Source organism: Petaurus breviceps, unplaced genomic scaffold (assembly GCF_028583685.1).
Source record: "Petaurus breviceps papuanus isolate PSGF00001 unplaced genomic scaffold, PetGlider_PUasm1.0 64, whole genome shotgun sequence".
Lineage (NCBI taxonomy): Eukaryota > Metazoa > Chordata > Mammalia > Diprotodontia > Petauridae > Petaurus > Petaurus breviceps.
Window position 1 is genome coordinate 7618738 of NW_027186428.1, and position 24854 is coordinate 7643591.

At 38.0% G+C, this 24854-nt stretch overlaps 1 protein-coding gene across 2 annotated transcripts in view; it reads right to left on the reverse strand.

Annotated features, from left to right (window-relative positions):
• Window positions 1-3737: 3737 nt before the first annotated feature.
• Window positions 3738-24854, reverse strand: part of LOC138173780 (solute carrier family 22 member 4-like) — an 84389-nt gene continuing 63272 nt past the window's right edge. Inside the window, exons 5-10 of one of the 2 annotated variants that reach the window (XM_069103866.1) lie at window positions 24097-24223; window positions 21460-21560; window positions 16403-16617; window positions 11159-11341; window positions 9700-9827; window positions 3738-5277 (exon numbers count right to left, since the gene is read on the reverse strand). In XM_069103866.1, coding sequence (XP_068959967.1) covers window positions 5179-5277; window positions 9700-9827; window positions 11159-11341; window positions 16403-16617; window positions 21460-21560; window positions 24097-24223 — 853 coding nt within the window. In that variant the 3' untranslated portion in view covers window positions 3738-5178. Of the gene's footprint in view, window positions 5278-9691; window positions 9828-11158; window positions 11342-16402; window positions 16618-21459; window positions 21561-24096; window positions 24224-24854 lie in introns of both variants that reach the window. The other variant, XM_069103867.1, reaches the window with a different exon arrangement.

The window sequence follows — 24854 nt, forward strand, 5'->3', positions numbered from 1 at the left end:
TTAGCCTAGGGGCAGGGAAGATCTTTAAAATTTACATTCGCATTACAGCCAGGTGGCTCAGCGAGTAAGAGCCCCGGCTCCAGTGTCGGGATGACCTGGATCAAATCCGGGCTCAGATACTCAGCACCACATCCAGAAATAACTGGCCGTGTAACCTTGAGCAAGTTACTTAACCCCAATTGCTTTTAAAAAAATAAACAAAAAAAAAAACCCAGAAGAATGAAGTATCTTTTGGGCAATGTCAGCTAGTAACAGAGGGGTAGACTGGTCCTATTCCAATATGGGCTCTCATTACTGGCACATCAATGCCTATCTAATTGATTATAATAACCATGACCTCTGGCTTGGGTGCAGAACCATCATCTCCTATTTCTCTTCCATCTTTGCCTTATTTCCATCACTTGTAATAATATGCTCACACATGATAAATCAATCAATAAACATTTATTGATGGGGCGGCCAGGTAGCACAGCGAGTAAGAGCACAGGCTCCAGTGTTGGGATGACCTGGGAATCGAATCCGGGCTCAGACACTTAGCACCCACCCAGAAACACCTGGCCGTGCAACCTTGAGCAAGTTACTTAACCCCAATTGCTTTAAAAAAAAAATAAACATTTATTGAGCATCTACTATGCCAGGCATTGTACTAAGTGTTGAGGATACAAAAAGAGGCAAAAGAAAGTCCCTGCCCTCAAGGGGCTTACAATCCAATTAGGAAGACAATAGGCCAACAAATATATACATATATGTGTGTGTGTATATATCTATATCTATCTACTTATGTCTATCAAGTTATATACAGGATAAGTAGGAAATAATTAAAAGAGGGAAAGCACTGAAATTAATAAGGATTAGGGAAGGCTTCCAGTACAAAGTAGGACTTAAGTCAGTTGGGTGGAGGAAGGAGAGCATTCCAGCTATGGAGAGCAGCCAGAGAAAATTTCCAGAATATATTACATGGTATAAAGGCCTATAGTAAGCACACAGTGTGTGGGGAGGGAGGGAGGGAGGAGTATACATAGGCTAATTGAAAAAGGCTCACTTTCCCATAATACAATGGAACCAAGGCACATACCCAGAAAATATGTATGTGTGTGTATGTGTGTCTGTCTGTTTACCTATCTATCTATCTCAAGAGTTGCTAGTAGGAAGAACCATGAGGAAGATGGAAATAGTTATGTCTTCCACATTGAGGGGGTTAGGAGCATAGCACCTGCACTACCTGGGAAATCTGTGTAAAAATTTTTGGTCCTTTCACATCAGAGAAGTCTGAATTATTATGGTATTAAAAGATTAAAATCTTTAATTAAATTTAATTAATTAATAAATTAAATTTAATTAAAATTAAATGCTATTATACATATATTTTATGCATTTCTGAGTTTCTAAACTCTTCCAGTGTCATCTGCTGGCCTTCTTTTGTCACCTGCAGCTTCTGCAAAACTCCCCAAGAGTTCCCATTTAGTTTCTTATGCTGACCTGTGATATACCAAGACTGTGATAGGGAAAGTTGCAATGTGGAAGGGATAACTAGTTTTCTAGGGACAGAAGCAGTAAGAAAAGCCATGAGCTGGCAACAAAGCAGGGAGACTGCAGACTCGTCTGGATTAGCTCCAGGACGAGTATACACATCTATCATCTGCCTTTATGCCTGGAATTTCAATTCTTGATATCATAAGTATTTGCAGAGATTGTGATCCCCAGGGAAAGAAGCACCATGGACTCCTCAAGTACTTCTAGAACATCATTTTAATGAATATCTTCCCCCTGATCGATTTTTTTTTACACAGTTACCTAAATTATAATTTGTTTTAAAGATCCTAAGCATAATATGAAGAACTTGGAAATAAGCTAAAATTATCATAGAAGTAAAATATACAATATTGACCTTTCCATTTTAAGAGGGAAACAATGTTTAAAGTTTGAAATCTGACATTCTAAAAACCCTGACGAAACATGTGTTTGTTTTCCTGATGTGCTTTCTGGGCCAACAACTAATTCGCCTTGTCATTGATACTTTAAGGAAGAATTCAGAATGAGATCAAATTGGGGTATAGAGGAGATAAAGAAGGAATTATGACACCGAATTTGTTCTTTAAATCATGGCTTCTAAAATTCCCACAAGACTAATTTGTCCTATAGAGGACAGTATTGAGACCCCTTAGTCTATTAATATACAAACATATAACCCTTGGACTTGTGTTTACAGGGCCTGGGTGAAGGGGGGTGGTTATGCCTCTACCTACAGGAAAGAGAAGTAAAAGCTTAAATAAAATTTAAATAAAGGGATCACCAGGTAATAGTAATAGAAATAAAAATATTTTACTCTTTACTAATTTGTAATATCGCATGTTCAAATACAAAGCAACAGATGTTTCCAAAGAAAGTGAAAGAAGTTTATATTGAAATGAAATAATTTCTTAGTGACATCTGTCCTTGTTCCATTATATTTGGAATCAAAAGGCTCAGTTTGAATCCTGACTAAGCTGGCAGTATATTGCAGTAGATACCATTAAGCTTAGAGTCAGTTTTGGTTTTTTTTGGAGAGGGGAGGCGAGGCAATTGGGGTTAAGTGACTTGCCTAAGATCACACAGCTAGTGTCAAGCGTGTGAGACTGGATTTTAACTCAGGTCCTCCTGACTCCAGGGCCAGTGCTCTATTCACTGCACCACCTAGCTGCCCCAGAGTCAGGTTTTAAACCCATTTTAGATATTTACTAGCTATATGGACCTGGGTAAGTGACTTCATTTTTCTAGACCTTGGTTTACTCATCTGTAGAATGGGGGAGGAGGAGGTTGGATGAGATGAACTCTAAGGTCTCTTCTAGCCTTTAGCTAAGTGACTATGGGCAAATAACAACTCTTTGTCTCAGTATCTTCATCTGCAAAATGAAGGGACTGGATTAGGTAATCTCTAGGCCCCTTTCAGCTCTAACACTTATAGTTTTTGAGGAATGTGGGAAAGTTTAAGGCACTTATACATTCTATATATCATACCATCTTGAAATCATCAACACAGTTTAAAATTAAAGATATTGTTGGTTAGGGAATGCATTATGGCCTTTCCAAAAATACTTCTCAGAAATTGTTTCATTTTATATTCTTGAAGATATATAATTTTCAGGAAGCAAACCATAATTTAAAAAGACCACACTACATAAGTGAAACAGTAGCATGGGGGTGTTACTGAATAAATCCTTTGCACTTTGACAATTATTATGTATATGGTACATCCCTAAGAGCTTAATAAATGCTTTTTGAATTGAAAGAGAGAAGCCTTAAGGCCCAGAGGAGACAGATTTTTTTCTTCTAGAACATATGAGACTGAATGATAAAGTGAATGAGTGAAAATGGTGGGGGGAACCCCAGAATACCAAACATCTAAAATGCACATCTAAGTTTTTTTGCTCCACAAGGGGCATGAAATTTAAAAAATACTTTAATGTATTTAAAATTACATTTGTAATAATGTGCAATAGGTTCAGTGTGTCAATACTGCACACACACACACACACATACACACATGCTAATAGCACTCTCTAACAAATCCTCTCTTAAGGTTAATAATTGATGTCAATGTCAAAGATTTTGAAGTCATCATCTTTAAATGGTCAAAAAAAGCTTATCTAGATGCCAAATCAGAGGTTCCTTTGAAAAGTACTTTGACCTGGAAAGTTTACTGTTGAAGAAAATTCTTTTTCAATAGCCACTGAGGACATATTAAAAAAAAAAACAACTACTGGCCATTAGTGGTTTATTACATGGAAATTTTTCTGCCGAAAACAATTCTTTTCAGGAGCTACAGAAAACATAAAAAAAAAAAATCTCAGGGCCATTAGTGGTTTATTCCATAGTATGATAAGTCGGCTCATTGCAATGATGCTTCAAGCATTTATGCATTTTTCTTCAGAAAAACTATATTTTAAAGAGGAATGCATGTAGACAATACTTAGATAACAAGGATTTGGTCTTCAGCAGCTTTTAGAGACAGGGCCATGTAAAGATGGAATAGGATCACTGGCATTTCCAGTCTGATTGTTTAGTGTGTAGATGAGCCTACATCAAATACAAACTTTCACACCTTAACAGGAGTGCTAACTTAATCAGTTTACCCAATGGTAAACCCTGATGCCTGCCATTGACAGCGTACAATTAGAAAGGTGGGGGGCACATCTGGACAGTAGTGCACAGGTACACAAAAGCCATTTCTGGAAAAGAGATGTTTTTAAAAAACAAAAACCTATTTCTAGCTTTGAGCTACTTGCACTTTGAAATGTGCTTAGGTAAGATTATTTCCATGAACAATGAACACTAATGTGGTAATATGGAGTTGGTCATCCCCAGTGGGATGACCAGGTGACGCACTTTTAATTTCAAACTTTTCCTAATATACAATAGAAATATCTGATTTGTAAACAAGCCCAAGGATAATTCTCATATTCAAAGTGAATACTGAAAAATGTGGAGTTTTCATGAGAATGTATTAGATGAGGATTCTGGTACTGGACCATGATGCTAAGGGCTATCCTCCCCACTCCATTCTGGGTAATAGCAGATGGGTCACTTTGACCAGCTTCTTTATCTCTACAATTTACCTGTACAACAGTAAGTACTTTTGCCATTAGTTTATTGCGAGAGGGGTATCTGGGAAGCAAAGTTAACGTTTTTAAAGATGTCTTCAAATAAGAGGATAAAAGATTCTTACATTTGTGTACTTCAAATATTGAGGGTAGGAATACTATGAATCTTGTTCTACTTTACAGAGGATGCCAAATATTTTTTGCTTCAGAAATGACTATGGAAGTGCAGTTTCAATTGAAAAAATAAATAAAACCCAAACACCTCTCAGTACCAAAAGCTGAACTCCTACCTTAACCTTCTGAGACATTTCTGATATGGGTGGTATTTACATGTCTAGAAATAAGTTAGACACCCTGAGCATTTTACTTCTTGGCTATCACATCCTCAAAAAGCATAGTGGATCTCCTTCACGGACGTAAATGAAATCATAGCATTTGAGAATTCTATGGAAACATTTTGATTCTGACTGTCAAGACAAGGTATCTGAAATAAATACCCTAGTTTAATATATGGCAAAGATATTGACAGTAATGGGGTGTTCTTTGTGTTTATCATCAGGTAGTCCTTTCTGGACTCCTCAGTCTCAGAGACCTCCGTTTACCAAATGTGACAGAAGTTGGTCAAAATGCAGTTATGAAAACCTTGGAATTCTTTTCTTTCCCAGTGGAGTTCCTTACTTTTTTCTTGGATCTGAAACTGAAAAAAAAAATTCTGCTTAGTAAAATTAAATTTGTTTAGTAATTTCCCTCTTGTCTTGAATATTTTATAAGTCACAGAATTTTATACAGAAGAGACTACAGAGACCATCTCATCTAGTCCAACAACGTATGTAAAGATCCCCTTTGTTATCATAGCCTCCAAATTCACCACTTAGGTGAATCAGTTGGTGATAAGTCCCTTTGTGTGTAGTTCAATGCTATATCAATTTAGCATTTGTCAATTGGTAAAGACATTAATCTTCCTTCTCCTCCTCTGAATTGCAGTGTGCATATAATTGGGATAACATGTGTGGGATTGAGCCAGTGAGTAAATAAGTACAAGTGATGAATTTTAAATGAAATTTAAAGACAAATCAGGAAAAAACAGAAATATTTCAAAGTAGTCTGCAGTACTATGTTGTCCCTTTTTGCTTCTATCATGGTTTATTATGAATTCACCAATACTTTTTTTTTTCTTTTTGTAGGGGCAATTGGGGTTAAGTGACTTGCCCAAGGTCACACAGCTAGTAAGTGTTAAGTGTCTGAGGCCAGATTTGAACTCAGGTCCTCCTGACTCCAGGGCTAGTGCTCTATTCATGGCACCACCTACCTGCCCCCCACCAATACTTTTAAATGAATTTGTATTATGTTAATCATAACAGCAGCAAAGCCATTTGAAAAATAGTAACATACATGTTTGACCCATAGTATTTATTCAATCTAAAGAGAGTGTGATTGCTTATTTATTACAATGAGTCATTTCATGAGAATGGAGGCAGAGATGAGGAAAGAAAGCATTCCAGGTATTGGGAAATGAGTAAAAATGTCTGGAGGTGAGATTTGGAATGTTGTGTTTAGGAATAGCAAGGAGGCCATTGTTACTGGGAGTAACGTAGAAGGCTGGAAAGGTGTGTGGCAGGGAGTGGGGAGTGGGAGAGTTGTCCTCTATCAATATCAGCAAGAGATGAAAGTGTTTATCACAAGAATTATCAACTTAAATCTGAAAAAGATGTTCATAGAAGTTGAGAGCCAGAGAAGGTAAGGAAAAAAACAAAAACATGACATGGTAATATTGGAATGGTAGTAAAAGCACAAAAACTACTAGGGAATTGAGGTAATCAGTTAAAGCTAAGACATATAAAATATAATTTTTCAAACATATTGGGGGGGGGGGAAGATGTTGACCAAAGAAAAGATTGCAGTGGATGGAACGAAGACAATGCATGATGGAAAGAAATCAGAACTATTTCATCATTACTTTGCTTCTGTTTTCTCCTTCAGGTAGAAATACTTCAAATTGTGAAGATAAATAAAAATTCTTAAAAGAAATTAAAATTCAAGACAAATAAGGAGATTGTGAATTTCTGTGATTCCATGAATTGTACCTGACCTGTGAGGGAAGAATTACAAGCACTGGGTGGAAATTGTAGCCCCAGATGTAGGCTTAATATAATGAAAAACTATAATAATGACAGTTATCCAAAAGTGGAATAGACTACCTCAGGAAGCTATGGTTTCATCCTCTCCAGGCATCTTTAACAAAGACTTGAAGACCACTTGTTGAAATTACATAGAAATGATGTGGAAGAGAAAATTGAACCTGAAATCAGCTATCTGGGGTAACTTAGACTTGAAGGAATCCAGGAAAGCCAATAGGTAGGGATGAGGAGGGAGCTCATTCCAGGACAAGTGAAAATGTCTAGAGTTAGGTGATTGAAAGTCTTGTTTGAGAAAATGTAAGGAGACCTATCACTCTTGAGTATAAGGGGTGGTGGTAGTAGCATAAGGTGGCAGTTGACTGCAAAGTCCTATCCTGCAAAGGTGGGGATAGGACTAGCTAATAAAAGGATTTGAACACCAAACAGATTTATATTTAATAATAAATATTATTATAAATTATAAATATTTTATTTATAAAATTTGTATATACATATTATATAGTTTTATACTATTTATATATAATAAATTATAAATATTATTACAATAAATAAATATATTTAATAATGAATATTTAATACAAAATCCTGCAGATGATAAGAAGCCAATGGAGTTTATTGAGTAGGGGAGTGTTGTGGTCAGACCTGAACTTTAGGAAGATCACTTTGGTCAGGCTGAGCAGCTAGAGAGGAGAGAGGCTTGTGTCAGGCAGACCAACCATGGACTATTGTGGTAGTCCATGCTTGAAGTGACAAGAGCCTGTACCAGCGTGGTGGCAATATCAGAGAAGAAAAGGATATTGCAAAGGTGAAATCAACAGGACTTCATAATAGATTGGATATGGGTGGTGAGAGACAATGAGGCATCAAGGATGACACCTAGATTGTGAGCCTGAGTCACTAGGAGGATGGTAGTGCCTTTGACAGCAAGAGGGAAGTTTGGAAAGGTGAGGGTTTTGGGGAAAAGATAATGAGTTCTGTTTTAACCATGTTGATACAAAACACTGAGTTCAAAGTCTAATAAGTTGGAGTTGTGAGATTGGAAGTTAAAGAGAGATGTTAGGGCAGGATAAGTAGATTTGAAAATCATCAAATAAGGGAATAATAACAGAATCTATGGGAACTGATAAGATCACCAAGAACAGTAGAGAGGAGGAGAAGAGAAGAGGACCCAGGACAGAGTCCTGTGTTTATAGTTACTGGGCTTAACCTAGATCAAGATCCAGGAAAGGAAATTTGAAAGGAGTGGTCAGATAGGAAGGAGGAGGAGGACCAGGAGAAAGTAATGTCCCCAAAAAAGAAGAAGAGAAGAGAGTATCAAGGGGAAAAGGGTGTCTGATGTTGTCAAAAGCTACAGAGAGCTCATTGAAAATTGAGAAAAAAGGTCATTGGATTTGACAACTAAGAGATCACTGGTAACTTCCCAACTCTTAGTCTTTGATGGGAAAAATCCAAGTTGTGACTGATCCAATGAACCAAATGACTCACAGTGTGGATGTGATTAGGCCATCTAGCACGACTTCTTGCAAGGAAAAAGTAGAATAATAGATGGCATCCAGGCTATGTATGGAAAAGGAAATGGACCAGTCATGTATCAAATGACTGCATGGGATAATGGAAAGGAGCCAGAAAGGATCCACATTTGAATTCTACTTTTTACACTTTGCTTAATTATAGAGAAGTCACAACCTCTCTGAGCCTCAGTTGAATAAAATGGGGAGACTAATACCTGTAAAATTTACCTGACAGGGTTCTTATGAGGATTGTCAGTCAGTAAACACTGAGGCAGCTAGGTGGCTCAGTGGAAAGAACACTGAGTCTGGAGTCAGGAGGACCCAAGTTCAAATCCAGCCTCAGACACTTACTAGGTGGGTGATGCTGGGCAAATCATTTAATATCAGTTTGCCTTAATCCAGTGGTAAATGAAAAGCAAACCACTCTAGTATCTTTACCAAGAAAACCTCATGGACAATACTGACATGCTATGGTTCACTGGGTCATAAAGAGTTGGACATGACTGAAGAACAACAAACATTTACTAAGCACTTATAATATATCAGGCATTGTACTACTTAGTTGAGATAAATGATACAGAATGCTTTTATATATACCTATAGCCAATCAGTCAAACAATTGAATCACCCCATTTAGCCCTGATAATTTTATCATGTGAAAAACACATTGGGTAGTCCCACATGATAAAGATATCAAACGTCAATTCCTTTTGTTGTTATTATCAACAAATGTGAGGCTACAAGTAGATATTAGCTCAAGGGCTACACTGACATTCTAGGAATGTGAAAACACTTTAAGGAAGATCTCCAGTGAGTTGGGCAGATTCTCCATGGAGGATTGGTGAAAGGACATGGGGAGGAATTTCGCAGGATGAGAAGGGATTGATGAGTCTAAATGTGCATCGAAAGAAGAAGTACACAGGTTAATGAGATCCCTTTGGATACTGAGGTATGTGTTTAATTACGATGATGTATCATGTAGTTTTGTTAACACATGATTTGACCTTTCAAACCTCTTTGCCTCTTATGAATGAGAACCATCTAATAAAAGTTAAAACGGTTTGTTATAGTGGATATAAAGAAAGCCCTGGAGTCAGGAAGACCTGTGTTCAAACTCTGTCTCTGACACCCACTAGCTGTGGGGATCATATAAATTGCTTTAATATCTCAGGGCCCCAGGCAACTCTCTAGGACCACAAGGGACTTAGGAGTTACTACTCTGCATTAGCAGAGGTTTTCATGCTGGGAATTCTGAACACGAATGAAAACAAAGACCTGGAACCTCTTCCTCAACCCCAACCATGCCAGACATTTTAAAAAAAGGAAGAAATGAAGAAAAACACAAAAAGAAAGGGTCCTTTTAGTGGCATTAAGTTATTTAATGAGTTTCTCTCTAAATATTTCCGAGTGATAATAGCAGCTCTATTTTGCTTTTAGCAGAGGCTAGATTAAATCTACCTACCCTTTTACCTTCTGCATCTGTTCAAAGGTTTCTGGTAGTGCCATTCCAAGGCTTTCTGGGAAGAGCAGGGTAACAATGCCAATGAGCACAGTTAGGCTGCCCATAAGAATGTAGGGCAGGATCCTGTCATAAGCACCTAGTAGAAAATGAGAATCATAAAGCAAGAAGCTTAGAGTTGGAAGGAACCTTAGGACTCATCTAGGCCCACCTTCTACCCAGAGTAGGAAGCTTTTCTACATATAACACTCCTGGCCTCTGTGTATGAGATTCCTTTGCTAAGACATCAGCAGAATTTGAGACTAGAAGTTCAGATTTAAAATTCTTCAAAGGCCAGAAAGAAGGTATAAAATGTCAGTTCCACGTTGGCAGCCTCAGTGGAACCTCTGGACTTCCTTAATCATTTACTTGCTTAATTCTGAATTCCCTTGGAAGGATCCATGTAAGCTGGCACTCATTCATCCATGTGAGACAGACTGTTCTGTTAGTGGAGGAACTTGAGCTAACTCAGCCCTGCCCCCCATATTTTGAAACAAGGTGGGAGAACTGTTTTTTGGTTTAGTCATTCTGTTGTATCTGACTTTTTGTGACCTCATTTAGGTCTTTCCTGGCAAAGACACTGCAGTGGTTTGCCATTTCTTCCTCTAGCTCATTTTTCACAGATGAAGAACTGAGGCAAACAGCATCAAGTGACTTGCCCAGGGTCACATAGCTAGTAAGTGCCCGAAGTCATTTTTGAATTCAGGAAGCTGGGACCTAGCTCTCTATCCACTGTGCCACTTAGTTCTGCCCTGGAAGAACTTAGAGTAAGGGAAAGTGGTTGATAGCACTGCAGAAATTGCAGGCATTGTAAATGTAGTAAGATTTGAGAATCCAATATCTAATGTTGTTCAGGCAGATCAATATTAAAATGAAGGAAATAAAGTGAAAACAGGGAAACACAAATGGAAACTCAGAAAACTTCATGGAAATATATTTCTTCCTTTTGTTGGAGACATGGGATTATGGGTACAGAGTCTTGCCAACACTGTCACATGAAATCATAGCATCAGTTTTTGGTTAACAAATTTGTACAGGGAAGGCTTACTGGGGGAGGACAATCTAAGGGAATGGTTGTGATATTAAAATAGAAGGCTTTGCTTGAGAACATACAATAAAACACACTTCCTGTCTTGTGACAGAGAGGTAGGAGAGTAACTAGGGCAGAATGTTGTATACAGTCAGGCATAGTTTGTATCCAATATTTTTGCTTTAATTATTTTTCTTTAATATAGTAGAGTTTAAACTGGAAGCATGGGTGTTTCTAGAAATGACTGCTGCAAGGACAAAAGTTATCAATAAAAACATTTTTTAAAGTATCAAAATAGACCAAAAAAACCCCTCAGAGACTAACCACTTTAAGGTTTTAATGTACATATTTGAATTTTCTTGGCTTGAAAAGAAAGAACAAGTCATACATAAATATCTCACCAAGATAAACGAAGTAAGGAGCAATGATACTTCCCACTCTGGAGGACATGGAAGTGGCCCCCACAGCCATGTTTCTGACAAGGGTTGGGTAGAGTTCAGCTGTGAAGACGTAGAGCATTGAGAATGCAGAGGTGATTCCAAACTTTCCCAGCATCACTAGGGCAGTGGACAGGTAATGGTATTCTGGAAAACAGATCCAATGAGGCTGTGAATTTTAAAGGTAATTGTTTAATCCCAATTTCCTTTCCCTTCTATTTAGGTGCTGTTTTTGTATATTTCCTATTAATTAAGGAAGCTTTTCATACATTCCCTTCTGTCTGGAAAGTCATATGCTATTTTCCATCATGCTGAAAAGCAACAAATAATACAGGGTATCTCAAAAGACTTCTGGGTCACCCTTTATACAGTGGAGTTCTCTCCTGGAGTTTCCTATCATTGGACATGATCAGGGATGACAGAGGAAGATTACTTTGTACTTTGTACTACTCTAATCCCATATCCCTTATGTGTCACCAAAGGTGACCTTTGTACAACTTCTGTGAATTTGTCACAAATAGTTCCAGGCTAGGTCATTAGTGAATTAATGTAGTTAAACAAATAACAAACCCTAAAGAGAAGGTCCTTTCCTTTCTACGCTCACTTTAAAGATGGAATTATATAGACTAGCTCTATCTATATAGATATATAGTTCTATATAAATAAGACTTTAAAGTTTTAACATTTTAATGCTGTGCTCAACTGTATAACATGGGAAAAAAGGATAAATACACTTACCATCAAAATTTGTTATATTTGACACTTAGCTCTGTGAAGGTCTCACTTGTTGAGGAAATTACTGAACTGAAGCGGGGGCTTTTATGTCCTATTATCTCTCTCAATCAATGTCATAACAGTAATGATAATAACTAGCATTTATATAGTACTTTAAGTTTTACAAAACACTTTATATATGTTATCTCATTTTGTTCTCAAAACAACCCTGGGAGGGAGGTGCTATTATTATCCCCATTTTATAGATGAGGAAACCAACATAGACAGGTTAGATGACTTGCCCAGGGTCACAGATCTAACAAGTACCTGAAGCAGGATTTGAACTCTCAGGTCTTCCTAGTTCCAAGTCCAATGTTCTCTCCATGTATTAACTATCTCTTTTATTACTACTTGATAAAACCATGTTCTAGGTCACGAAATTAAAACTATTTTTACAGAGATCATGATTTAAAGCTAGAAGGGAAATTAGAAACCACATTATCAAACTCTCTCATTTTACAAATGAGGGAACTGAGGCCCAGAGAGGTGGAGGGTTTGCCAAAGGTCACAGAACTTGCAAGTATCAGAATCTCAAGGCCTCTGACTTCAAATCCCAGGTTCCCATGCTAGTATATACAATTGTGGGAAACAGATATGGAAGCAAAGCTTGGCTTTAGGATCATGCATTTCTGATTCACAGAGAACATCTAAGGGTTCAGGGAGTCCCTTACGTATCCCACGGGAGCCAAGTAGCTGTGTGCAAAATGCCCTCATTACATAGTTACAGAATCTCCTAATCAGGGGACTGCTTTATCTAAATAGGTGAAAGAAGAGACTTTATAACTCTACAATAAAAGTGACAGTTCTAAAGCCCTTTACCACACAACCTTCCCATTTGTCAGTACAGTTGACCCTCCTATCTCTGTTCCAATTAACCTAAGGGATCCCTATCAAAGCAGGGGTGAAGTGAGTTGACTGCCACTGTTCCACACATCTTCATCATCACATTGCTGAGAGCATATCCCTTGAGGGCAAGAGGGATGCAAGACCAAAGTAGCCACCTGGGATTGAGGCCTTCTTTACCACAAGACCATCCAGATCATCGTTACCATTGACCCTTCCATCACCCAGTAAATCCACTGAGGGTTCCACTTGGGAGATACTAGAAGCAGAAACACTTTCACATCCAAATTCTAATAAAAATCTGATGCTTATTTAGACTTAGTTAGCCTTTTCCATGCTTGGTATTGTCTCTGCCCTATAGCTAGAAAAATTCACACCCCCTGCTCCTCTCGTCTCTGGGATTGAGAGTTCCAATCTGCTGAAACAAAACTTATTTCCCCTACTATTTCTCGTTGTACTCTCATTCTTATTCAGCCCAGACCTCTTCCTCCCAAGCCTTATTTTCTCCTTTGCTCTTCTCTTCCACTGGGTCATCTGGTATTTCCACTCCATCATTAACAAATTTCTCCTTCATCCTGGATGTCTTTCTCTCACATTATTTTGGGAGGAACCCTGGACCATCAGAACCCTTGAAAAGCCAGCCCCCCCAAGTTGTGGACAGTGAGCCCTGCGGAGGTGGGTAGAGTCTGGCTCCCAAGTATATCTAAAAGGAACACTACTGTTTTAGCTAACAAGTACTGACACTATTTGGGTAGCAGGGCTCTCAAGCATGGCAAAAAGGGATCCGGTTTGGGAGTGGTAAGTTCTGTATAGTGCTGACCAGAAAGGGCTATGGCTCCGAGCCTCATGAATCTCATGGTAAGCTCTTTGAGGAGAGTGACTATTTTTGTTTTTTCTTTGTATCTTCATCACCTGGTACAGTGCCTCACATATAATAGGTACTCAATAAAAGCTTGTTAGATTCAATTATGGTGCTCACAGAAATCTGGTTTTTTCTTTAAGGAACCATATCCCTTGCTGCTCTCTTCAGTACTGGTTCATCCTTCTCTTCTACCCAGCAACATAATGGACCAAGAGGATCATTCAACATTCTTCTTGTTCTCCATCACTACTCTGAGGTCTTCCTTCTGCCACCATCACTCAGCCATCCCTTGATATTTTAAATTTACTCCATCTGTCTATATCACATTGTCCAGGTATTGCTGTCATGTTTTTAACTCCAGATAAGCTTCCTTCCTTTCTCAGTGATTTTAGCTCTGGCTCCCAAGCCTTCCTTTTTGCCCAATGCCCTAACTTCATCCCTAGTGATTTCAGGATTCATATTGATAAACTTTTGAATGCAATAGAATCCCAGTTTCACCTCCTCAACTCTTATGCACTCTCTCTTCTATACCTCAGCCACTAAGAGGGAATGGTCATGAATATGGCTGTTTGGATGGAAGGCAGATAGACCAGCTCCCACAAACCTACTCTAGCAAAAACCTGAAATTTGTACCAAACTGAATAGTTATCAAGAAACAAAATGAGAGACTAGAGTAGCGATAGGTAGATGGGTAGATAGATAGATAGAAGATAGATAGATTGTAGTCACTCAGAGAATGCACCAAAAGTCAGCCAGAAGCCCACAGGCAACAGGAAAAGTAATATTGGCAAAGTCAGCATGAGCGCAAAACAGGCAATAAGTCAATATCATACCAGTGCTGAGACACGTGAGGGCTTCAGGGTTCTATGTCCAGAACCAAAAAGAGTGGAGGGCTACCCCAAGAAAGTCTGAGGGCAGAGACTTTGGAAGACCTGATCAGTGGCATGGAAACTTTCAGACTAGGACATCCCAGGCCTTTGGGCTCCAAAATCATCTAGCATTCTATATTAACACATTAAAGCAGACCCAGTATTCTAAACCTTAGAAATCCAGGGAGTTCTAACTGTGGGAAGTAGAGATCAACACAAGAACCCAGGTGACATAGCAAGATAAAGCAGGTCCACCCACCTCATACAAAAGCACATAAGCCTGACCCTAGCACAAAACCCCAATCAGGAATTAAAAGCTGGAGAGGGAAGTCAAATAAAACACTGACTGCAAATTGTTATAGGTTTGTAAGTCTCCTCAGAAAAGAAGCAAATAACAGGAATAACTGCAGAAACTCAAAGGAAAAATGGATTTTTCATAAGGACTACATGAATATTTAGAAGAAAAGAAGTAAATTATAAAAAAAATATAAAAGCCTTGGAAGAAAGAATTAGAAGGAGAAAAAATGGTTTAGAACAGAAAATGGTAAACTTTGCCCAAGTATTGGACTGAAAACTAGACTACACTGAATAAAAATCAATGACTTCATAAGACAGCAAGAGATATTAGAACAAAATAAGAAGATTAAAAAATTCAATAAAATGTAAGATATCTTTTACAAACAAACAATAGACCTAAAACTGGTCAAAATAATTCAAGAATCATCTGAATCCCCCAAAACCATGATTTCCACACTTACCAAAAAAGTCTGGACACTGTATTTCAAGAAATCATAAATCAAAACTATCCAGAACTAGAGGGCAAAGTAAAGGTAGAAATAATTCACCAATCATTTACTAAAAGGAATCCCCAAAAGAAAACTCCAAAGCTTCCTCATTAAAAAAAAAAAATTTCAGCTACAGTTGGTGGGATCACTCAAGACCTGGCAGCTTCTATTAAAGATGAGAGGAGGTCTTGGAATATAATATTCTAGAGGGCAAAAGATATAGACTTACAACAAATAATAAAGAGCTGAGTAACAGCCTATGGGGTGAGGTGAATGTTTCACAGTATAGAGGACGACTTTCAAGCATTTCTAACCAAAAGATAAGAACTGAATAAGAACTTTGAAATACAAACACAAGAGTACAGAGAAACCTATAAAAGTTTGCAATTCTTGCAATTAAAAGGAGCCAAATATAAACCCCTTAGTCTGGCATTTAACTTGAATCTACCTTTCTGACATTATTTCACATTGCTCCCCTCTATGTACTTAGTATTCTGATGAAAGTGGCCCATTATCTCTTCCTGAAATAAGTCTGGGAGGCACTTGTCCTTGCAATAAACTCCTTCATTTTGACCTAGATCCTATCTTCCTCTAGGAAGATAGGCTCCTATGCCATCTCTGTGTAGTCTTCTTTTCTCCTCCAAATGAAAACATTCATTCCCTCACCAAATATTCCTTAAGCACTTTGCCTGCCTCCCCCCTTTGCCTTTACTGCTTCTACACTGATTGAGCAAATATTTCCTTCCAACAGAGTAAAAGATGCTGAGGACAGAGACCATTTCCATTTTGTCTTTGTATCTCCAGTGCCCAGCACGGTAACTTGCACACAGTAGGTCCTTAATAAATATGTGTTTAATTGAACTGACTTGAATCATCACTCACATATCTAAAACCAAGACTAACTTCATGGTGTTCTAGTGGCAAAGGATATTAATTTCATTTGTTTTCCTAGGAGGTTCAAAGACAGTAAGCTGGGAGGACATATAGTATATATGACATTTTTGTAGCCTGAAAAAAAGGTTTGATTTACATTTAGTAATGTACAAATTTAGTGTATGATATCAAATAAACTCACCAATGGGCACCAGCTGAATGAAAAGGAGAACCCCTCCCCCCAGGAACAGTGTCCCAGCAATGATATATCGTCGGGGAAGGTTTCGGAGCAGTAGCCAGGCTATCACATAGGCAGGGACTTCAATGGCAGCAGACAGGAAACAATTCAGATAGACATCTCCATGCAAATTAGGAGTATTGAGAGAGAGACCGAAGTAACCTACTGATACTAGCATCCTGAAAGACAGAAGAGAAGGATGAAGAAGGTTTAATCATGCCAATCTCACTTTGGTAATGGATTGGTCCCAGAGGCACTTTATGGCTAACATTTCAACAACCTATTGATTCTAGGACCAGTTGGATTGGAAATATCAGTCTTTCTTGATGCTCTATAAAACTTCAATACTTTATCACTATAATTCAAGGAGGAGTTTTTCAGTCACACAAGTAAAAAAAAGAAATAACCTGGAATTCATTCTTATACTAAAAGACAGAAATATATGGGTAGTAAAGGTAATAGAGGAAGGTCTACTTACAGTTAAATTCAGACACAAAATGTCTAAATGAGGCAAGAAGAATGAAAGGCTCATATGGCTTCTTAGTTCCATAAAATGTGTGTTAATGATAATAAAAACGAGCATTTATATAGCACCCAGTTCTGTGTGTCAGGTACTATGCTGAGTGTTTTGCAAATATTATCTCATTTGAATCTCACAACTGTGGGTGATAGGTGCTATTATTACCCTCATTTTAAAAAATTAAATTTAAGGGGAGGCCAGGTGGCACAGTAAGAGCACAGGTCCTGGCATTGGGAGACCTGGGATTGGTTCCGGCCTCAGATACTTGGCACCCACACAAAAATAACTGGCCATGTAACCTGAAGCAAGTTACTTAACCCCAATTGCTTTTAAAAAATTAAATTTAAAAAGTCTGATAATGAAAATTCATTTGGACTATGTACAGATAGTTAAGCCAGACAAGTAACTCTGCTTAATTATTGTTCTCCTGGAGATTTTCTTGCAGGTACTATCCAATCTAGGAAATTAAAATTGCTAATAGCCACATGAAAAAACTATTAGATTCCTCATTAATTGAAGAAACTCACTTCCAGACAACTTTAAGATGATACCCCACAGAGTCCAGTCAAAGATAAAATGCTGCCAGGCCGCATACAATCAGATACCCTATTACTATAGGTTAAATTATCAACTGGTGCAAATGATTTTTATGGCAATTTGACCCAGAAATTACATTTCTAGGACTTTCTCCTATAAACATTGTACAAAGCAATAAATGATCTTTCTGTACAAAAATATCCACAGCTGCTTTATTTATGTAGTAAAGACCTCCAGCTTATTTGGTTGAGGATTGGGCAATGACTAAAATTACTATAGTATGTTACTATAGTACTACATATATATTCATACTGTAGTATATTATGGAACGTTGTGGTGCTATAAAACGCAATTGATATGAGGAAATAGAAGAATTGTACCAAGTGATGTTAGTCAAGAGCTGAAGAATCAGCATTGCAAACACATGGCCTACAGAAGGAAACCAAGACAAAGGTAGAAAACCTCCAGAATGACTGGGAGAGGGGACAAGGAGCACAGGTCAAACCCATTTTTTGTTTATGAGTTACTTGTTAATTCAGTTGGCAACACTTTTTTAATGCTAAAAGTTTTGCTTTTCTTCAAGAAGACTTTGCTCCTTCATTGTTTATATACTTGATGATGGTTGTGGAGTTTGCAATACTTTTTTTTCTAAGGGTACAATACAGTTCTGCAGGGAAGGGCTCTAATGTGTCTTTCTGAGAGAGCAGCAAAATAAAAATAGTGAGATACTTTGTGTCTAGGATTCTGTATCTGTTTAATCCTGGTGTTCACAAATATCATATATTATCTCTGTTATCTTTGAGCTTTGATGTTAATTTCCTCCAGGGCTGGGCCTGGAGTCAGAAAGACTTGAGTTCAATTTCAGCCTTAGACACTTGATAGCCATGTGACTCTGGGCAAGTCACTTAACCTCTTTTCACCTCAGTTTCTTCAACTAAAAATGGAGATAATAATAGCACCTATCTCACAGGGTTCTTGTAAAGATCAAATGAGATGATATTTGTAAAGCGTTTGCACAGTGCCTGGTATATATTAGGCACTATATTATAAAAGCTTATTCTTCTTCTGTTCACCTTCCATACCACCACTGGGATCACCCCTAGATCCTAAACTTATGAATAATTTTTGAAAATGGTGCTTTGTTGTATTTGTTTTTTAATGTTTTTTTCTATTAATGTGAAAAACTTGAATATTTCCATATACAGTGAAGAAAAGAAAAGGAGGATTATATGTAAAATTCTGAGAATTGTATATTAATTGCCAATATATTGTATATAATTGTATATGAAAAACCAATAATTTGGTTTTTAAAAAGTATATATCCAGTTTTACATGATGCTGTCCTGCTTACCATATTTGCTTCTGAAATTCCTTCTTCTCTCATCTGTGTATCTGTTTTGTGCCTTTCTTAGTTTCTTTCTTCCTTCCCCTCCCCTCCTCTCCCCTCCCCTTCCCTTCCCTTCCCTTCCCTTCCCTTCCCTTCCCTTCCCTTCCCTTCCCTTCCCTTCCCTTCCCTTCCTTTCTTTCCCTGTGGACAATATTTAAGATACTAGTTCAACCCTGAAACCTGAGCTAAAAATTGTATTAGTTTAAAATAAAAGCAGACATTGATTTGGAATAGAACTAAGATGAATCCCAAATACGTCCTCTGTGGAAAAACTTTTCATATGCCTTGAAAATCCCATTAGCTATAACAAAAAAAGAATTTAACAGAAAATAGGAGACCTTAAAAAACTTCAACTCTTCTGAAGGCATGTATTACACCTCAGGTTATCTTATAGGTCATATGATTTAGTTATGAATAGCTTAAAACTATTAAAGCTTCAAGCCGCACTAAGGCTTTTGAGATACCCTATACAATGAAGAGTCATTTAAGGACACACCAATCATTTTGCTTTCTCCAATCTGACTTTTGGACTACCTGAAGAGATAGATGATCATAGAATCAAGGGGATAGAATGACAAGGGTCTTTAGAAGCCATTTAGACTAATTTCTTCGCTTCATAGATGAAGAAACTGAAGCCCAGAGAACTTAGGTGACAGAGGTAAGTAGAAGAGTTATAGGTTGATCCTAGGTCTTCTGGCTCCTAATCTTGCACTTTTCCTATTCAAAGTCTTCTGCAATACTATTTTATAAGAAGTTGGGCAAATACATAATTGAAGAATTGTTTGTTCATAGACACAGATGTTTTAATGCAGCCTAAAAGTGGATGTACTATAAAACTGGCCAAGTGTCTACTGTAAAGCCCTCTGTGTAGGAATTACCCCTCCTTTTAGTACTTTGGAAGTGGCCCAACTTGTGGGCGAGTCAAGGTCTACGTGCTTTTGGTGTTCAAAAAAAAATAGTCCTATTTAATGAAAATGTATCTTTACAAATGTAAAGGAAAAACTGGACCAATAGACTTAGATTTTGTCCATAGTGCTTTGGAGATGATGATGGTGGTTTTCAGTTGATATTTCAGAGGACATTTTCAAGAAAAAGGAAAATTACAAATCTGATGTGCATCCTCTGGTGACTTTTGGTGACATGCATATGATAATTTGTCTAAATTCAGAAAGATATTTAGTCATCTAATAAAGGTAGTCCCTCTTGGCACACATGTCCCTCCAAGTTTTCTAAATACGTGTTTACTTTCCATGGAATGTTATATTTATTTCTAAACTGAAAAAAAAATGAATAGCAGCAGCAGCAGTAGTAGGGTAGCTAGGTGTTGCAGTCAATAAGAGTGCCAGGTCTGAAGTCAGGAAGACTCATCTTTCTGATTTTAAATCTGGTTTCAGATACTTACTAGCTGTGTGACTCTGGGCAACTCACGTAATCCTGTTGGCCTCAGTTTCCTCATCTGTAAAATGAACTGGAGAAGGAAATGACAAACCACTCCAGTATCTTTGTCAGGAAAATCCCAAATGGGGTCACAAAATGTTAAACATGACTGAAACAGCCAAATAATAACAACAGCAGCAGCTGCCATATTATAGTCATATCAGGAAATGAACTAGAAGATCTTCAGAAATCTACACATTACATATAATATAATGATTTAAATTTCTGAGCGTGACAAGCACTCATCTTTTTGCCCCCATAGTCACCTACTTCTTCTTGTTCTGGTAGCCTTGGTCTGTTCTTCTCCATTGTCCTATTTCTCAGAGGGGACAGTCTTCATTATCAGACCCTACCCTCAGTCTTAAGGTCATTTTAAAGTTTAATTATAGCAAATATATTTTTAAATGCCCTAAAGTGACATCATTGAGCATATCAGATTTTGGCACTAGGGAGTCCTAGATTGGTTTGTTCTGATTCAACAGTGTAATTTCTAGTATAGATCTGGAGTCGGGTTGAAAACGAATAGCCCTGTCTCAGACACCAGTCAGGTCAGTCATCTTGTTCTTAATTTCAAAGGAGTTGAGAAGACTCATTAGGGATGAGTCATGGCAGAACTGCAACTAGGAATGAATGTGCTGGAGACAAATCGAGTTGCAGGGTGTGGGGAGAGGGAGTAGCAGAGCAGGCGCTCTGGGAGTGGAGTTGACCCATTGCCCAGGGAGCCTGGCCCAGCTTCATCAGGACTGAAGAGGAAGGCAGGCCTCAGGACCCCTGAACTGTGAGCTCAGAATGAACTCTTCCCCTCCTCACTTCCTTCTCCTGAACTCCCACCATGTTGGCACCCTCGGCCAAAGGCCTAATCACTAGAAAGGGCTCCAGGGCACAGTCCTAGCAACCTGCTTTGTCACTTAAAATCAAGGACTTATATAAAGTTCCTGAATATTCATCGTTGTCAAACTCTAGAACGTGAATTTAAAGTCAATTCCAGATAACTTGGAATAGCATTCTTCTTATTTGTCACTGCTGTGGATTCCGGCCCCAGTGTCTACTGCTTCCCCTGACTTAAGCAAACAAACACCAAACAACCCCATGAGCTTCTTTGTAGCAGACACACATTTTCAGGTCAGTCTGGACACTTACCACAGCATCAAGGACATGATGGTGATTGTGGCAATGTGACGAGTTCTGAATAGGTCCAGGATGTAGCCTTTTTGCTGTTGTACAGGCCTTAGCTCCCGGAGCTAAAAGAATGGAGGTGATTTTGAGATTAAATAAAGGAAAGACAATCCTTAAATATACAGTGGTCCCTACTTAATCTGGCATCCTCTTGGGACAGGATGGTCCCATCTCCTCTCTGCCACATTTGTGTTGTTGGCCCTTAACTTACTCCATTCAGCATTTGATCATTCTGAATTGTACGTGGTTCTATAATTGCTTCATATCTCTGCCAGGGAACTGTGAACTCTTCAAGGGCAGGGACATAGGAATTCTTCTGCCTCCCTAGCATAGGACTGCTAAGAACTTATTATTTACTCAATAAATACTTTTTGAATTGGGTTGAATTTACAATGCCAGTTCAGGTGGACTGGTTAAGTGGAATGATTTTTTCAAGGATGGTTTGGGACAATGGATCAACCCTGGGGAGCTTGAGCTCTATTAAACTTCTCATCATCTGTGACTATAAATCCAGAATCATTTCATAGATACATCCACCTTCCTAGGCCTCTGAACCTCTAATGGTTGCTGACAAGATCCTAGCTCTGCCCTTTACCACGTGTTTGACCTCAGGCAAGTAATTTATCCTTTCTGGGCCTCAGTGTCCCTAGCATGACATAGTTGACACTTAAACAGTGCTTTGTTATCTTGACTTAACTCTAAAATGAGTGGTGATGATTAGATGATTTCTAAGGTATCTTCCCAGCTCTAAATCTAAATGACTTTATGATACTAGAACTATGTTCTATCAACTAAGATGTCCTGGGTGTGGTTCTGTGCTTGATACTCAAGAGGTAGCATGCCACAGTGGAGGGTTCACTGGATTTGGAGTGAGAAATACCTGGCTTCAGATCTCATCTTACTATTTGTGTGACTCTGAGCAAGTGACTTGATTTCTTTGTCTGAGTTTCCTCATCTGTAAAATGAGGTTGGGCTCAATGATCTTCCAGTTGTAAATCTATGATAATAATACCTAACATTTACAAAGCATTATAAAATTTACCAAGAGCTTTAGAATATATCATTTAATCCTCACAATAATCTGTGAGATAGATGCTATTATTATTTCTACTTTGTATTGGAAGGAAACTGAGACTAAGAGAGGTTAAGTGACTTTCCCAGTGTCATACAATTAAGAGGTATCTGAGGCAAAATTTGAAATCAAGTCTTCCTGTCTCCAAATCCAGGCTGCCATACTACCTTCCTCCCTATGTGATTCTAGAAACATCACAAGATTCTGATACTTCCTAAACATGGAGGAACACAGTCTCCACTGCAACAAAACTAATGTCCTTAGTACCTTCATGCTTCAAAATGCAACCCCAAACCCACCATTTCCAATCTCCAGGAAGCCTTCTCAAATTTATGCCAAACTAGGCACAAACCCATACAAATCCTTCCAAATATCACATTACCTCATCAATGTGTTCTTAAGGGCTTTATAAAATGAAAGCTCCCTGGGGGCACATTTTTTATTTGTCTTCCTATGTGTATAGCTGTATATAGGTCCCTTGAAGAAGATACTTGCCTATTCTAAGATAACTCCAAAAGACTCATGATGGAAAATGCTATCCACATCTAGAGAAAGAATTATGGAGTCTAAATGTGGATCGAAGCAGACTATTTGCTCTCTCTCTCTCTTTTTTTTTTTGTTTCTTCTTTCTTGTGGTTCATTCTATTGGCTATAATTCTTCTTTGCAACATGACTAATGTAAAAATATGTTTAATGTGAAGGTATATGTAGAGCCTATATCAAATTGCATGCTGTCTTGGGGAGGGGGGAGAGGGGAGTGGAGGGATGGGAAGAAAACTTGGAACTCAAAAGCTTGTGGAACTGAATGTTGTAAACTAAAAATAAATAAATAAGTAAGAAGGTACTTGCTTAATACTTGCTGAATGAGTGAATGAGAATTTAGATGTTCCATGGATAGAGTAAGACAGACACATCAAAGCCTCTATTCCATTCCTCTGGTGATCACTGACTTTTGATGACATGACAATTCCTTGATGTTGGTTACCTATAGGTTTGCCCTATTTCTTCCATTAGATTACATGTAGGACATGTATAACCTATATCTGATTGCTTACCATCTCAGGGAGGGAGGAGGGGAAGAGAAAGGGAGGGAAGGATAGAATGTGAAACCCAAAACTTTGAAAAAGTGAATGTTAAGAATTGTTTTAGCATGTAATTGGGGTAAATTTTATCTCTCTCTCTCTCTGTCTATCTAATTATAAAAGACCTGTACCAAAGTTATCTTTGGAGTACCAAATTTAGGGCCTTTTATTTAGTGAAAGCTCAATACATGTTTGGGTATTAGAAGAATAATGATATGCTGTGGAGTCAAGAGTACATGATTGGTGGAGCGGCTAGGTGGAGCAGTGAATACACCCTGGAGTCACGAGGACCTGAGTTCAAATCTGACCTCAGATACTTAACACTTACTAGCCTTGTGACCTTGGGCAAGTCACTTAACCCCAATTGCCCTGCCTTTCCCCCTCCAAAAAAAAAAAAGAGTACATGGTTAGCATCACAGAGAAGAGCAAATGTTCATGAGTGCTTACCTCTACAGGATCAAATACTATGACCGGTGCTGTCACGTTATTCATTTTTGCAGCCTTTTGGATTATGTCTTCTGCCTCTCTAAATCTTCCTTGAGATATCAGCCATCGTGGAGATTCAGGAATAACCCTGTAATTGAGTTTGGGGTTTAGTTCTTATAGGTTATTTATTCTCAGAAGCTGTCAATTCCATAATGACAATCAAAAAATTTTTTAGAAAATACTATCCTCCATAAAAAATAATTTTTGGGCATGGCTAGGTGGCACACTGAATAGAGCACAGGTCCTGGAGTCAGAAGGACCTGAGTTCAAATCCAGTCTCAGACACTTAACACTTACCAGCCCTGTGACCTTGGGCAAGTCACTTAACCCCAATCGCCCTGCCTCCCCCTCCAAAAGATCAATAAATAAATAAATTATTAATGATAATTTTTAAATTAAAATTTTAAATTTAAATTTACCGTCTCAGGGAGGAAGGAGGGGAAGAGAAAGGGAGGGAAAGATAGAATGTGAAACCCAAAACTTTGAAAAACTGAATGTTAAAAATTGTTTTAACATTAATTATTAATTAAAATTTTAAATTTTAAAATTAAGATTTGCTTTTCTTTAATTAAGAAAAAATGACTCTGAATTTTTCCTTCTACATGTTTCCTAATCAGAAAGTTTTGGCTAGTGGGTATATACAAACTTTAAAGAGGTTTTAGGAATACCCAGACCCGGGTAACCCAAAACATAGAGTGATGGAGACATTACTAATCAGC